Raw genomic sequence first — 15,666 nt, 5'->3', positions numbered from 1 at the left:
CACAGCCATCATAATAATAATATCAGTTTTATAAAGTTTTCTTGCTTTCTGTTTCTTTCTTTGCATTTGTGGGTTTTTTTTTAACAATTACAAAATTCAGAGATATTTTCATTATGTTAACGTGATGAATCACAACTCTGCTTTTGAAACACTACTACTTAGTATGGCCAAGGCAGATGGTCTCCTTCCTGAGTCTGGTCTGCTTGAGGTTTCTTCCTATAATCAAAAAACGGAGGTAGTTTTTCCTCACCACTGTTGTCAGTGTGCATATTCATAATGAATAAATAACTTGAATTAACATAGTCTTGATAATCCAGATTCACTGATTTTTGTTCATTTTTCACTAATTTGTTCTTCTTCACTCTCTTTCGGCAGTAACCTCCTGTCCAACCCATATGTGTGCGATTGTCACTTAGCCTGGCTGGGTCAGTGGCTCAAGAAGACAAGGGTGGTGAGTGGGAACCCTCGCTGTCAGAAGCCAGCCTTCCTGAAGGAAATCCCCATTCAGGATGTGGCCACCCCAGATTTCACTTGCGATGGTGAGCTTCCTGTATTTTGGTTTTTCTTGTCATTATGTCGCCACACATACAAGTATATTCATATGAACTCTTTTTCAAATTGGCCACCACAGGATGGCACTCAAATGTTGGGAACAAAGCTCCAAAAACACTTTCATCCTAGTGTAGTTGATTATCAGAATAAAGTACCTGAAGACCTGATCTTTCCATACATGCTGTCCCTCATTTGTCCCTATAGATGACTTTTAATCTTCACAAGTGCCCCTTTTTAGTAACAACCGGGTTACCTGGATCATTTTGGTAGCTCTCTGTGCCATGAAGCTGAGATCAACCAAATTGATGATGCAAGAAGTAATACGTCCTACACAAACACAAAGTTTTATTGCTACATATGACAGTCTACAGCTCCCCTTGGATAAGATAATAATCCATTGGATGTTACTTCCCCAGCCAAGGCTGGTACCCATTTACCACTGGGTGGACTGTAACAATGACAGAATACATGACCAGGAATCGAACACTGATCTATGTATTGGTATTCCAACTCCTGTCCACCTAAGATGATGGTATAAACCAACAAAAATACACCAACCACCAGACTTTTTATTTTTAGGATGAGGATTACTGAAAACCTCAAAACCTCCTCAGGCTCAAACTGAAAGGCCTCATTATAATTCACTATAAAGCAGCACTCCAGGTACTGAAAAGGCCTAATATTAATCTTCGGAGTTGCATGGATTCTACAGCCAGCAGTTATGTTTAATTTTGAGCTGGAACTGCATAAAATCAGACTAACTTGCATGTCAGTCAGCAGCCATCTCTCCTCTGCAGATGGAAGTGTGTGCCACATGATTGAAGGGTGAGGATGGAACGATAAGTCCAACTTGTCAGGGAAACTTCCTTGGGGAAGTTACTCCATTTGTTGGATTATGCCTAACATAGCTGAGAGTGAAGCCTGTTGATGGCCATAATGCACACTCAAACAGAATGACAAATTACTCTGCTAAACCTAAGTAATTATTGGAAGTTCCAAGAGCAATGCAAGGTTAATAAATGCATCAGAATTTGCATGTTTTTATTTTTATTTTTGCATTACAATCATCTTTAAAATAATTCCGATTACAGACTCATTGCAAATTCCTTCATCACTTGCATAACAGAACACAAGGCTGTTACTCATATCAAAAAGTAATTATAAACAAGTAAATATTAATATGTTAAGTTTTCTGATTCACTAGAGTTGACTAAAACAATGTCACTTTAATCTTGAGTGTCTTCTGGAGCTGCAAGAATGAATTGATTCATTAACCCCCTACCACCCGCCTCATTTTGGCTTGTCAGTATCTCACAAATAAAAAGTGAAATTTCCTAATATTGGGATATACAGGCTTAGAAGGGGTTAATTGCTAATCAACTTGCATATTAATTAGTGGGGTGATTTTGTAAAATGGGGAAGAAGTCACACAATGCCAAAATTTCAGAAGTTTACAAAGATGTACAAAGATATGATTTATGAGATGTACATACAGAAGGGTTATTCAAAACACGTGAATGATTAAGTAAGAAGAGGATTGCAGTGGTTTGGTCTGGGAAGAGTGCTTTGGGGGTGAGGGGATTGGTGTAATTGTTTAATGATTGATGATTTAATATTATAGGATAGCAATAGGATGAGATAAGCATGTGGCATCCTTCTCCTTTTTGGAGAGGAAATTAAATGCTAATTTATGTTGCTGAATAGTTTATGGTTTGCTTTGTTTTTTTTTTTTTTTTTTTTTCTTTTTGGTGGGGGCGGGGTCATACAACTTATATTGCTGATTATCCATTTTTTATGTGTTTTCTACATACACATTTTGGGGATTTTTAAAAAATAATGTGTGAATAAACCAATCAATCAATCAAAGTTTTTTATATAGCCCTTAGTTAGCAGATGTGCTGCAGCATTTTGAACCAGTTGAAGTCAACTGAGGGAAGACTGGGAGACTCCAACATAAAGCCCATTGCAATAGTCCAGCCGAGAACTAATAAAAGCATGAATGGCTTTTTCCAGATCAACACCATTTAAAAAAGGCTTCACCTTCATTAAAAGTCGTAGTTGATAAAAGCTTGATTTGACCACAGAGTCAATTTTTTGTCGAAATTAAAACCACTGTCAAACATCACCCCAAGATTTCTGACAGTGGGTTTAACCGACAATCCCCCTACGTCCATTATCTGTGAGTCACCAAACACAATACACTCAGTCTTGTCCTCATTTAGATGCAGGAAATTCAAAGACAACCACTGCTTTATTTCTGCGATACAGCTGGCCACCCTGCCCCCAGTGACCACATCAGTTTGTTCTAACGAGAGGTAGATTAGAATGCCGTCTGCATAGCAGTGGAATGACATATTGTGGCTTGCTATGAGTGATCCGAGTGGCAACATGTACAGGGAGAAGAGAGTGGGGCCAAGGATTGAGCCTTGTGGAACACCAGAAGCAAGAGAAGCACTCAAAGAGGACAGGTCACCAACCATTACAGAAAAACATCGATCAGAAAGATATGATATGAACCACTTCAGAACAGTGCCATCGAGTCCAACATGCTTTTTTAGACAGGACAGGAGGACTGAGTGGTCAACTGTATTGAAGGCAGCTGTCAGGTCCAGCAGCACTAAAACCATGGGGCGCTTAGCGTCTACTGTCATTATGAACTTTTAAAAGAGCCGACTCAGTGCTGTGACAAGTTCTGAAACCTGATTGAAATTTTTCAAAGAGAATATTATTTTCTAAGAACGATTGTAACTGTATAAAAACAACTTTTTCTAAAATCTTGGACAGAAAGGGCAAGTGAGAAATAGGTCTAAAATGTGATAATATCGAAGGATCAAGCTGTGTGCCCAAACTATTGTATTATATACAGTACATCCAGAAAGTATTCACAGGCCACTGTGCTCATTGGGACCTTCAAAGCAGCAGAAATGTCTCTGTACCCTTCCCCAGATTTATGCCCTGAGACAATCCTTTCTCAGAGACAATTCCTTTGACTTCATCCCGGGTTTGTGCTCTGACATGCACTGTCAACTGTGGGACCTTATATGTAGACAGATGTGTGCCTTTCCAAATCATGTCCAATCAACTGAATTTGCCCCAGGTCGACTCCAATTAAGCTGTAGAAACATCTCAAGGATGATCAGTGGAAACAGGATAGACCTGAGCTCAATTTTGAGCTTCATGGCAAAAGTTGTGAATACTTAACGTACGTGTGATTTCTTAGTTTTTGTATTTTTAATAAATTTGCAAAAATCTAAAAAAAAATGTTTTTCACATTGTCATTATGGGGTATTGTGTAGAAGTTTGAGGGGAAAAAATGTTTCATCCACTTTGTAATTAATCTATAATGTCACAAAATGTGGAAAAAGTGCAACGCTCTGAATATTTTCCTGATGCACTGTATGGAATGATGTTAATATTTGTTAATGAATATATGTAATAATGTATTAATGTATTGTAGAGCTGGTTGCTCAGTGGATAAGATGCTCTCTTTCCCATATATAGACCTGGGCTTGAATCCCGCCCATGCTACCTGCGTGTGATCTTAGATAAGACACTTAATCAAATCAAAATCAAATCAAATCAGTTTTATTTATATAGCGCCAAATCACAACAAACAGTTGCCCCAAGGTGCTTTATATTGTAAGGCAAGGCCATACAATAATTACGGAAAAACCCCAACAGTCAAAACGACCCCCTGTGAGCAAGCACTTGGCGACAGTGGGAAGGAAAAACTCCATTTTAACAGGAAGAAACCTCCAGCAGAACCAGACTCAGGGAGGGGCAGTCTTCTGCTGGGACTGGTTGGGGCTGAGGGAGAGAACCAGGAAAAAGACATGCTGTGGAGGGGAGCAGAGATCAATCACTAATGATTAAATGCAGAGTGGTGCATACAGAGCAAAAAGAGAAAGAAACACTCAGTGCATAATGGGAACCCCCCAGCAGTCTACGTCTATAGCAGCATAACTAAGGGATGGTTCAGGGTCACCTGATCCAGCCCTAACTATAAGCTTTAGCAAAAAGGAAAGTTTTAAGCCTAATCTTAAAAGTAGAGAGGGTGTCTGTCTCCCTGATCTGAATTGGGAGCTGGTTCCAGAGGAGAGGAGCCTGAAAGCTGAAGGCTCTGCCTCCCATTCTATTCTTACAAACCCTAGGAACTACAAGTAAGCCTGCAGTCTGAGAGCGAAGTGCTCTAGTGGGGTGATATGGTACTATGAGGTCCCTAAGATAAGATGGGACCTGATTATTCAAAACCTTATAAGTAAGAAGAAGAATTTTAAATTCTATTCTAGAATTAACAGGAAGCCAATGAAGAGAGGCCAATATGGGTGAGATATGCTCTCTCCTTCTAGTCCCTGTCAGTACTCTAGCTGCAGCATTTTGAATTAACTGAAGGCTTTTCAGGGAACTTTTAGGACAACCTGATAATAATGAATTACAGTAGTCCAGCCTAGAGGAAATAAATGCATGAATTAGTTTTCAGCATCACTCTGAGACAAGACCTTTCTAATTTTAGAGATAGTGCGCAAATGCAAAAAAGCAGTCCTACATATTTGTTGACATATCCTGAGCAGGGGTGGTGGCCAAGTGGTTAATGCGCTTGGTTTCAGTTCAGAAGGTTCCGGGTTCAAATCCCACCCCTGCCACATTTCTCCATGTAATGTGGAGTTACGTCAGGGAGGGCATCCGGCATAAAACTTGTGCCAATTCAACATGCAGATCCACCTTGGATTTGCTGTGGCAACCCCAAGTGCAAAACAAGGGAGCAGCTGAAGGGACTTACTATTGAATGACATATCCTGATCAAAAATGACTCCAAGATTTCTCACAGTATTACTAGAGGTCAGGGTAATGCCATCCAGAGTAAGGATCTGGTTAGACACCATGTTTCTAAGATTTGTGGGGCCAAGTACAATAACTTCAGTTTTATCTGAGTTTAAAAGCAGGAAATTAGAGGTCATCCATGTCTTTATGTCTGTAAGACAATCCTGCAGTTTAGCTAATTGGTGTGTGTCCTCTGGCTTCATGGATAGATAAAGCTGGGTATCATCTGCGTAACAATGAAAATTTAAGCAATGCTGTCTAATAATACTGCCTAAGGGAAACATGTATAAAGTGAATAAAATTGGTCCTAGCACAGAACCTTGCGGAACTCCATAATTAACCTTAGTCTGTGAAGAAGATTCCCCATTTACATGAAGAAATTGTAATCTATTAGATAAATATGATTCAAACCACCGCAGCGCAGTGCCTTTAATACCTATGGTACAAATGCATAATCTGCATTTGTGTCAGTCCACTTCGCTTTTAAAAAGGGTACCGGCCTTGGCTGGGGAAGTAAATGTGCAGCATCACTGTTACGCACGTTGAACTTCTGCTCGATGGAAAAGAACTGCAGAAATCCAGTCATTCTAAAATTAATTCCTAACTATTTTGATAAGCAAGTAATAATTTTGAGTCTTATTCAGAATGACTATCCAAATTCTCTGATTTGAGTTTTTCAGTGTGAACACTGTTTGTTTGTTTGTTTGTTTGCTTGTCTCTTTACTCCTCCCTGACAGTAAACTGAATATCTGATTATGGACAAAACAAGAGATTTGAAGGCATCATCTTTAGCTTTGGGAAACACGGCTCAACATTTATCACCATTTACTGACATTTTATGAAGCAAAAACAGATCTGTTAACCAAGAAAAATAATAGATTAACCGATAATGAAGCTCGATGATGAGCATTAGTTGCAGCCCTTTTGTCTTTTTGTCTCAGAATACAACTGCCCAAACCACACGCTCTCTGCAGAAATGTATGCTGAACTGATGAATTTGTGTAACATACATGCACATGCACATGCACATGCACATACATAGACACAAAGCAGTGTGCGCAGAATGAGCAGGAGCCACCGGTTAAACAGCAGCAGCCTTGGATGACTTCAGCCTGCGGTTTTGACAGTGACGGTGTTAATACGAGGATTCCTGCTTTGACAATGATGGCTGTCATCTCAGTTGCCAAGTTTGACGCTGTAGACAAAGCTGGCACTTCTATTACACTATTTTCTCTCTTCAGCTATTCTCTGTTGTCTCCTTTCAATCTCCCTTTCTCTCTCTCCCCTCGTTCTGCCTTTTGGTCCCCTCCTCACTTTCTTTGAATTCATTACACTTTTAATTTCCTGCAGCCATGCTGCAACCATTTAGTGAAAATGAGTTTGGAAAGTTGTTAGCTGGGGTGGGTCAAGTAAGGAAACCAAAGGCAGCTATCAGATCTTAACATTCACGCTTACATAAACACCTTTAAGCTCACACAAATGGTAATTTGCTTCTTTGATACCACGCATAAGATCTTCTTTAAGCATTGCAGAAAAAAAAGTGCAATTGAAAACAAACTGCAGAGACCTGACGTTATAGATCGTACAACCTGGTCTCATGGCAAGTCATGATTCAGTAGCACGAAATATACATTAATCTACTGGTTCATGATATTGTGACAAAAAGCGCCTCATTTTCGTCACAGCAGCACAAATTCATTGTAATTCATTAAGTAATGGCTGCACGAAATTAAAAGTGAAGCGGGGGGTCAGGGTGGTTATGGTTAGGGTTGGGGGAAGGAGTAGGATTAGGTTATGGTTAAGGTTAGGGTTGGGGGTAGTAAGTAAAAAAAAAACCCTGTCACGAAAATTTGACTCATTTCGTGACGGGCACACGAAAAAAAATAAAAAACAAAAAACGTGAGACTGGGCTGGGATCGTAACATGAATTGCTATTTGCATTAGGTAGCTTTTTTTTATTGTTAAATACTAGTCAACAAATATTATGTGAACCCACTTTGTCCTTACAGACTGGGTTCAGCTTCCTTTTATAGGAGCAGAGATGGAGAAAGGTCTTCATCAGTCTGTCACTGGCTGGTTTTCCATTACAGATTTGCACAAAAGTAAAGCGGTACTTTCACGTTGACAAAACAGTATAGCTAAATTACAGTTTCCATTGTGCAATCAAATGCAACTGCTGGATTTTGTCCTCTTGTGATAGATGTCATCCCAGTGAGGGTCTCGCAAGAATTGTAATTCCAATTGTCTTGGTGAAGGCAGGATAAGTCCTGCTAATCTTGCCATTTCATTGTTCTTTCGAATCCAGTATTGCTGTAACATTATCTCCTATGAGGTTTAACACACTTTCTGTTTCTTCCTGTGTTCACACATACTGCAACATGTACTTGAGAATGCCATGTGATTGTTTCTGGGTGTCATAAGACCTGAAATAGTGGGAAAGGTTTTTCCATTGTAAGTGTGCAAAATCTTTTTTGAATCTCCCAAAAAAATTATCTCATGTGAGCGTGTTTCGCACCCCCCCCCCCCCCCCCCCCCCCAATATTTGAGTTTTTTCAAAATATGCATGTTCCCATTACATGTATTTTCAGTGTACATCTTCATTTTGGAGGGTACTGGAAGCCCATCTATTGGGAGTCAAACAGCTTCACATTCCATGTCAAAAAGGGGGCAGCACATCTCGGAACATGCAGTAGTTACCACATCCACAACACAGTGAAACTGCCTTGCGTTCTGTGTGGCAACTAGCTCATCTATCTGCTGCAGCCAGGTAATACATGGGCATTGTCTTGGCCTTTCCAGTTGCTGTGGTGCTCAGCAATTTATGCAGTGGATCAGGCTCAGAGAAAAACACCACTTGTCCAAAATGTCGGAGCTGATGCTCTCTCACAATGCAAGTGGTATGCCTCATCTGAGCCTCCCAAAGTATTAACTCAAAGCTATTCCAGTAGTATGCAAGGATCTGCTGAAGAGAAGTATCCAAAAAAAAAAAAAAACAGGTATCACCTCAGGTCACTGTTTGGAGTCCAAGTGTTGAAGGTCTAAAAGGAAAACTTTCTTCTTCTTCAAACATGCACAAAGGCACATTTTCTGCACGCGCATACACCGCCAAGGTCTTCGCATTCAGTCCATTTATACTTCAGAATAATGGTTAAGTTGTCCAGAGGCAGCCAGGGGAAGGTAAAGTTAATTGAATTTGTGAGAAGATATTTAGCACACACTTAGATGTTAGGTTCATCAGCCAACTGCAGAGAGAGACAGCCAACGGCTCCAACTCCCTGTGGATTAGCAGGCTACACACAACTGTGCACGCTGCTCTAAACAGGAGGACATAAATGCCCATTTATTTGACACTTAGTCCTTAGTGCAATTTAAAAAGATACAAAGTGAATGAGAAAATGGCAATAGGATCAGAAAGATCACTAGTTAACCAAGTCAGCCCATTAAATGTATGCGCGTACACTTGAGGCATGCACATGCATATGCAGTGGACAGGGGAGTGTGTTCGGGAACAAATGCATACAACAAGAAGTGGTGAGCATAGACGTGTGTTTGCTTTCCCTCTCACAGAAAAGTCAGATTGCAGTTTTGTTGGGGTTGGAACGCTGACCAATCTTCATTATTCATCATTATGGTTTTCAGTCTGCTTGTTTTACATTTGGGAATAAAGTGTGAGTATTGACGCACGGTACCGCTAGATTAAAGCCGTGTGTGTGAGAGAAACGGAAAACGTTTTAAGCCAGAATCAACACTCAAATCTCTGATCCATTTTGTTAAAATAGTTCTAGTCACTCAGAGGTTTCCATCCCCATGTGATTACACGCACGTGTTTGACCGTAGCTGCACAGCCTAAATTTTCATATAATGCTGCATTTGTTCTGATGCATTACCAGACTGTCTAATGTCAAATTAAATGCAAACAGCAACAGGTAAAATGTGCATTCCATTGATTTTCCACCACTTATCCAGAATGAGGTCGCATTGGCACCAGCTTATGTAGCCCAGTCTTTCTTCTCCCCATCTACTCCCCTCTAGTTCCTCCTCTGGAGCTTCAAGGTGTAATCAGGTCACATAGGATATACTATCCCACCCGTGAGTCCCCTGTCAGTTGGACCTGCCCAGAAAATGTCCAAAGAGAAACATCCAGAGAGCGCAACTATAGTATAGTATATGCCGGAACTTCAGCTGTCTCCTTTCACCAGAAAGGAGCAGCAGTTGTGCAGTGAGCTCCATCATGATGTCATAGCTCCTCACCTCGTCTCTCCTGATGAGGCCAGCAGCCTTACACAGGAAACTTACTTCAGTCACATGCATCCATGATCTCATTGTTTCACAAACTACCCGTGAGTCACGACTGTAGGTGAAGTTTGGAACGTAAATCGACTGGTAAAATGAGAACTTTGCCTTCTGGCTCAGCTTCTTCTTTCTGACATTCTGGACCAAAGCCTGCATTGCTGATGATGGTGACCCAATATGACTGTCAGTCTCACACTCCATTGTATCCTTGCACACAAATACAACAAATTAGACAAATGTACTTCTTCACTTAGAGCAGCTGAGGATTAGTTGCCAACACCAACAGACCTTAGGGCCAATAATAAGACTCCTTGGGATGTGGCTGACAAACGTCACCTTCTTTCCCTGAAAAATGACGGACACAAGTGTTTCCTTTGCAGCCCAAACAATCCAGTTCATGATTTTTTAAAGACAAAACTGTCAGTAAATTAAAATAATCAAAAGAATAACATCAGGCTCCATATGTACAATTGTAAATAAGTAATGTTTATAACTAAGGTATTAATAGGTACTGAAAAAAAAAACAGTACTAAAGTACAGTGGTGTCAAAAGTACACACATTTGTTACTTAAGTAGAAGTATAGATACTGCAGTTTAAAAACACTCTGGTAAAAGTTGAAGTATCAACTTGACCTCTTTACTCAAGTAAAAGTGAAAAAGTATGTGCTCCAAAACCTACTTAAAGTATAAAAGTATAAAGTAACCTTAAAAAAAAAAAAAAGGTAGATGCCACTATATGAATTGAAAGCTTAATTTAAAAACTGATTCGTTCTACATGTGGCCCAAGACCCAAAACCCAAAATTACCCCCCAACACCACCTGCATGAAAATGTTTAAATTCTAGAAGCTCTGAAATGCAATCTGGGACTATTCCAGACAATAAACTGCAGTGAGTGCAGCGTCCATTTAGTGAGAAAAAAAAAAAACTTTCCTTATTCAGATTCATTCCAGTAGTATTCTGCTCTTACTAGGATGCAGCAGTTTTCTAGTTTGGCAGATAGTTCTGGAGGAAATCACTGAAGAAATTAACACATTGACAATATGGTTTGACCGAAACAAACTGTCATTAAACTTAAATAAAACAGGGATGAAATGGAGGTGTAAGAGTCACTAGGTGTTCACAGGAAACACTTATTTATTTCTGTATGTATTTATGTATGTTCATTGTTAGTTGCTTTTATATTTTCTGTTGTGTTTCTATTCAGGTTCTTTTTGTCTCTTTCTCTGAAATTGTATATAATAATTATCATTAGATTATTAATATATAAACAAAAATAAATTTAAGAAATATTACAATTTGAAAACAAATGCACCCGAACGTGAAGACAGCTGGAACTGCTTCATGCTAACTTTTAACATTGAAAATGCCATAGACATGCTAACGTGTTAGCGTCGCTCCCATTTTTAAGTTATAAAATACATCTATCAACTGTTTCAGAAGACCATAACAGGTCGGTTTAACATAGAAAAGGTAAATAATACTCACAGAAGTATGCTCTTTAGGGTTTTAGCGGGGGAAAATTAAGCGAAAGAAAGAAAGAATAAACGAAACAATAGGTTGAAGCATTGCTTCAATCTGCAAACCACTGCTTCGACTGGTTCAAAATCCATTCCTTTATCTTCATTGATCCATGTTTCTGATATAGCAATTATGTTAATTTTTTTTTTTAAATTGACTTAAATATTCTTTAATGTTGTTAAAGTTTGCATACAGACTTCTGCTGTTGAAATGGATTATTGATAATTTGTTATCCGTTTTAATGATCCGATTAAACTGTTCATCTGTATAATAGCAACAACTGTCATTAATATTTGAGAAGAAATTATTGTCCGGGTCTATATCGTGCTCCAAGTCCAGTACATTGTGGTCTGTGTATTTAAATGTTCTCAGTTCTAGTTTTCCATGATCAGCAATCCTGTGAGTTATATCCTTCTTGTCTCCAGATGTAGATGATGTAGTAGATGAATAGGTTCCTCTGGTCTGTGTCATGGTGTTGTGATGTGTTTGTGTCCTCATACCTTATTGGTCATATTTGTCCAGTTCCTTGATGTTCCTGATTACCATAACCTTCGCTTGTTCTGGTGTTCCGTTCAGTTTGATGAATGTTTTGCAGTTGGATGTCCATGTCTGTTGAATTTTTCCCTGCTTTTTTAAGAGATGAGCTTTCCTGGTGATGTCTGCATTTCTTTTGGTCAGATGTTCATTGATGAATATGTTTGTTCCTTTGAGTTTCCGTCCCTGTTTTAACAATGCCATTTTATGTTTTCTGTTGACAAACCTCATTATAACTGCTCGCTTGTCTCCATCCTCTCTCCTGGGCAGGGGGTGGCACGCTTCAATGTTATTACAGTCCATTTGAATACCTTTAGATTGCAGGAAGTCAGCCACCTGTTGTTCCACTGAGCTGGCCTCCTGCTCACTGGCCTCCCCTCCGCTGTCTTCTGACACCGCCCGTGCGTAGGATCGAGGTTTAATATGAATTCCTGTAATAATAACGTCGTTCATCCTTGTGTACTGTTCCAACTCTGCAACACGGTTCTCCAGGTGCACCAGACGCCGGTCTTTCTCGGTATTCTGGATCCGGAGAGCCTTCACTTCTTCCACCAGCTCCATAATGGATTTCTGCTGCATTTTAACAACAGAGATTTCCTCAGACAAAAAGTCCAGGGACTTCTTGATGTCGTCTCCCTCCTCCGCCGTCAGTGCCTTCTTCGGACCCATGGTCAGATAAATCCGCGCTGGCACCTCGGTAAAGCCACGCCGGTGGATGTGCGCTGGCACCTCGAGCTTCCGTCAGCGCACATCCACCGGCGCTGAAGCCAAGAGTAACGAGGCTGTTTGTTTTAAAAATGTAAGGAATAGAAAGTACAGATACTTGTGTGAAAATGTAATAAGTAGAAGTCGGAAGTAGGCAGAAAAATAAGTAATGGAGTAAAGTATAGATACCTAAAAAGTGTACTTAAGTACAGTAACGAAGTATTTGTACTTTGTTACTTGACACCTCTGCTAAAGTATAGGTTACTAGTGTGTCACATGCAGCTGTCAAGGCTGCTAGACAACGGGGCGTAGGGGTGGGAAGAGTTAATGATGCAACAGCAAAATGCTCCATGGGCTACACAGTCTCATTTCAGAACAGTTTGTTCAGCCTCCACAGTCTCTGAAGGTCAGATCTTGGTAGAACACAGCCTAAGAAGGATGCAGCCCCCGAATTGAGACAAAGCCTACATTTAACTTTTTGGTGCAGGAACTTGTTCCCAACATGGATGGACACACACACCAGTTTGCAGCTTGTCCTCATATTTGGTTGGACAACTTCTCAACTGTTTCACACTTGGTTGCAAAATCTGACTGACACATAAACAAGTAAAAGTTTCCAACTTTTTTTGTTGTTGTTGTTTTGTCAAAAAATGATTTTATGTGGTTTTGGCATGAAGTTGTGAAAAATGGTGGCGAGCAAAAACCACAAGTGGTTGTGAGCTGTCATATCAGCATTTGTTCTGTTACTCCAGAATCATTTTTTCTCTGAAATGTCTGCAGTGTCCTGAACTGGGTGTTTAAACACACTGCAGCATCTGGTTTTAACATGGCTCCCTCATTCTTTGATATGGATGATGAAGTACTCCAAGTGCTCCTTGTGGTTTTGAAATTGATTAAATGTAATATTACTTTATTGTCCATTATCCTTCTCCTTTGACCTTTTTGAGTTCCCTTACCATTGTTTTCCTCTCCCTCTTTTGTTCACTCTCTGTCTTTCTCACAGGGGCTGAGGATAATGGTTGTCCTCCTGCATCTGGCTGCCCTGATGCCTGCACGTGCTCAGACAGTGTGGTCCGATGCAGCAACAGAGGGCTGCACTCTCTGCCCAAAGGCATTCCCAAGGACACCACTGAGCTGTGAGTCGCGCATGCGCACACACGCAAGATGATAATCGTGCGAGCACATTTGCATGTACATAAAGAGGAAAAGGGCATTCCTCCTCCTCCAATTTTTGCTCCCCAAAACGTGCAGTCCAAAAATGCATGAACATTGCTGCAGTATAATATTGGTGCAGCAATTTGTTCTCTGCTGGTTCGGTGTAGCTAACAGCCTATTCCATAAATACTTCCCTTTTTCTTTCCCTCTCTGCAGTTTAAGTGGAGACATTGGCAAATTCAAAACTGGATTTGTGCCAATACATTGATGTATATGCACTTATGCATTGCAGCTATTGTTGTTTGTGTTCAGAATCTGTAGGATACCACACTGTCCTGTTGGTATTTTACCAGAATGTCTTGATTGTGAACTATTTCAAATCATACTTTACAAGACTAAAATGATTGTCAGCCATTGCAATGTGAACTAAAGCACTGTGCTCATAGATCACAAACCTCCTCCAACACTAGTTTCCAATTCCACAAAATTTTCAAGGTCAAAGTCGTGTTAGAAGTGGCTTTTCATAAACTAAATTAGATATGATCGAATGTCAGGAGCAACATGAAAGTGCTGTCACATTGTGATTTCCAGATTTTTTTTTTTTAGATTATGTCTCTCACAGTGGACATGCACCTAAGACGAAAATTTCAGACCCCCCCATGATTTCTAAGTGGGAGAACTTGCAAAGTCGCAGGGTGTGCAAATACTTATTTTCGTCACTGTAATTGTTGTAATTGTTAAGAAGCCAAGGTTGGCTTTTTACTTGCAAAGGCTTTGCTAAAGCATTGATATTTTTCTCCAGTTTGCATTTTGACATTTTATGTTTCTGTGTATTTTATTGCATTCAGACATTGACAACCGCGATTGTTATGCTAATACAGTGGCAAGAAAAAGTAATTGACCCTTGAGCTAGTACAGGTCTGAATGTGGAAATGACATCAAATTTAAAAATAAATAAATAAATCAGGCTTCTGTGTACCTCGTTCAAAAATCACCTCTATCAAAATGTCTAAAATGATGCCCTTTAAAGTTACAGTGAAAACTACTCTATGCACAAATTTTCCAATCACAACCACGGAAGCCTACAACTTCTTCGAGGTTGTCTGGGTGACTTGGTGGCTTTCCTCACTAGTTCCTTCCTTGCGTGATCACTCAATTTTTGAGAACTGCCTCCTCCAGGCAGATTTACCATTCAGTACCATGCCGTTTGTATTTCTGAATAATTGTTGTAATTAAAGTCCAAGTCATTTGGACATAGACACCTCACTGAATGACCATCTGTTAATGGCCAACCTAAGAAGGCAAAACAGGAAGCACAACAGAAGATTTGCAGAATGTGCAATGACAGCAATGTTGCAGCAAAACAACCAGATATATACTCACCCAAACTGAGATGTATCTCCAACCTTTCCTCTTCCTTGTGATGTTTATGTGCACTATGTATTCCATAACTCTTGTAAAATGTTGAGAATCTTTGTAATGATGCAACAGTGGGATAGAGGAAATGTCTGTAATGTGACACTTATTTAAACTGATGTAGGCTTGTATCAGAGATCATGAATTTTAAGAAAAAAATTCTCTTGGAGGTAAAGTGAATTATGACACACATGCTCAGTCCTGGCTGGCTGTGAAATAGGCCTGCACTCGGGGGTCAATAGCAGTGATTAGGTATTGATCAAGCTGTAGAAGACACTACATCATACTGTCTACATGACCTACTTATGACCTGAGAGAGCTACAGACATGTAGAGAGAGAGGCAGAGAGATATTTCTATGTTTTATTTTCAAAAATCTATGTATAGGAGGGGTGAGTGTTTGTCTCCCACATACACATCTTATAGCTACAGTCTGTGAATTTTGAGATGAATATTTTCCAACTGCATAATGCATATGTTTAAAGATTTCAGTTCACTGTTCTCCCCTTCAGTTGGGCAGGTTTGTACTTTGGTGATTCGTCTTGATTGTCGGTTTGATGAATTCTGAGGTGCTCACAGGCAGCATGGTGGCTCAGTGGTTAGCTCCCCCTTTGCCTCAAAGCAAGAAGTGCTGAGGTTTGAGTCCACCAATGCCCAGTTTCCATTTTGTGA

The 15,666-nt window shown here is 39.9% G+C and overlaps 1 protein-coding gene across 1 annotated transcript in view; it reads left to right on the top strand.

Moving 5' to 3' along the window:
• slit3 (slit homolog 3 (Drosophila)) overlaps nucleotides 1-15,666 on the top strand; it is a 713,397-nt gene that overhangs the window by 589,395 nt on the left and 108,336 nt on the right. Inside the window, exons 19-20 of the mRNA XM_034181986.1 lie at nucleotides 376-539; nucleotides 13,428-13,560. Coding sequence (XP_034037877.1) covers nucleotides 376-539; nucleotides 13,428-13,560 — 297 coding nt within the window. The remainder of the gene's footprint in view (nucleotides 1-375; nucleotides 540-13,427; nucleotides 13,561-15,666) is intronic.

The sequence above is a fragment of the Thalassophryne amazonica genome, chromosome 11, assembly GCF_902500255.1.
Source record: "Thalassophryne amazonica chromosome 11, fThaAma1.1, whole genome shotgun sequence".
Classification (NCBI taxonomy): Eukaryota; Metazoa; Chordata; class Actinopteri; order Batrachoidiformes; family Batrachoididae; genus Thalassophryne; species Thalassophryne amazonica.
Note: the sequence above shows the minus strand (reverse complement) of the source record. Positions and strands in the feature narration are given on the sequence as shown.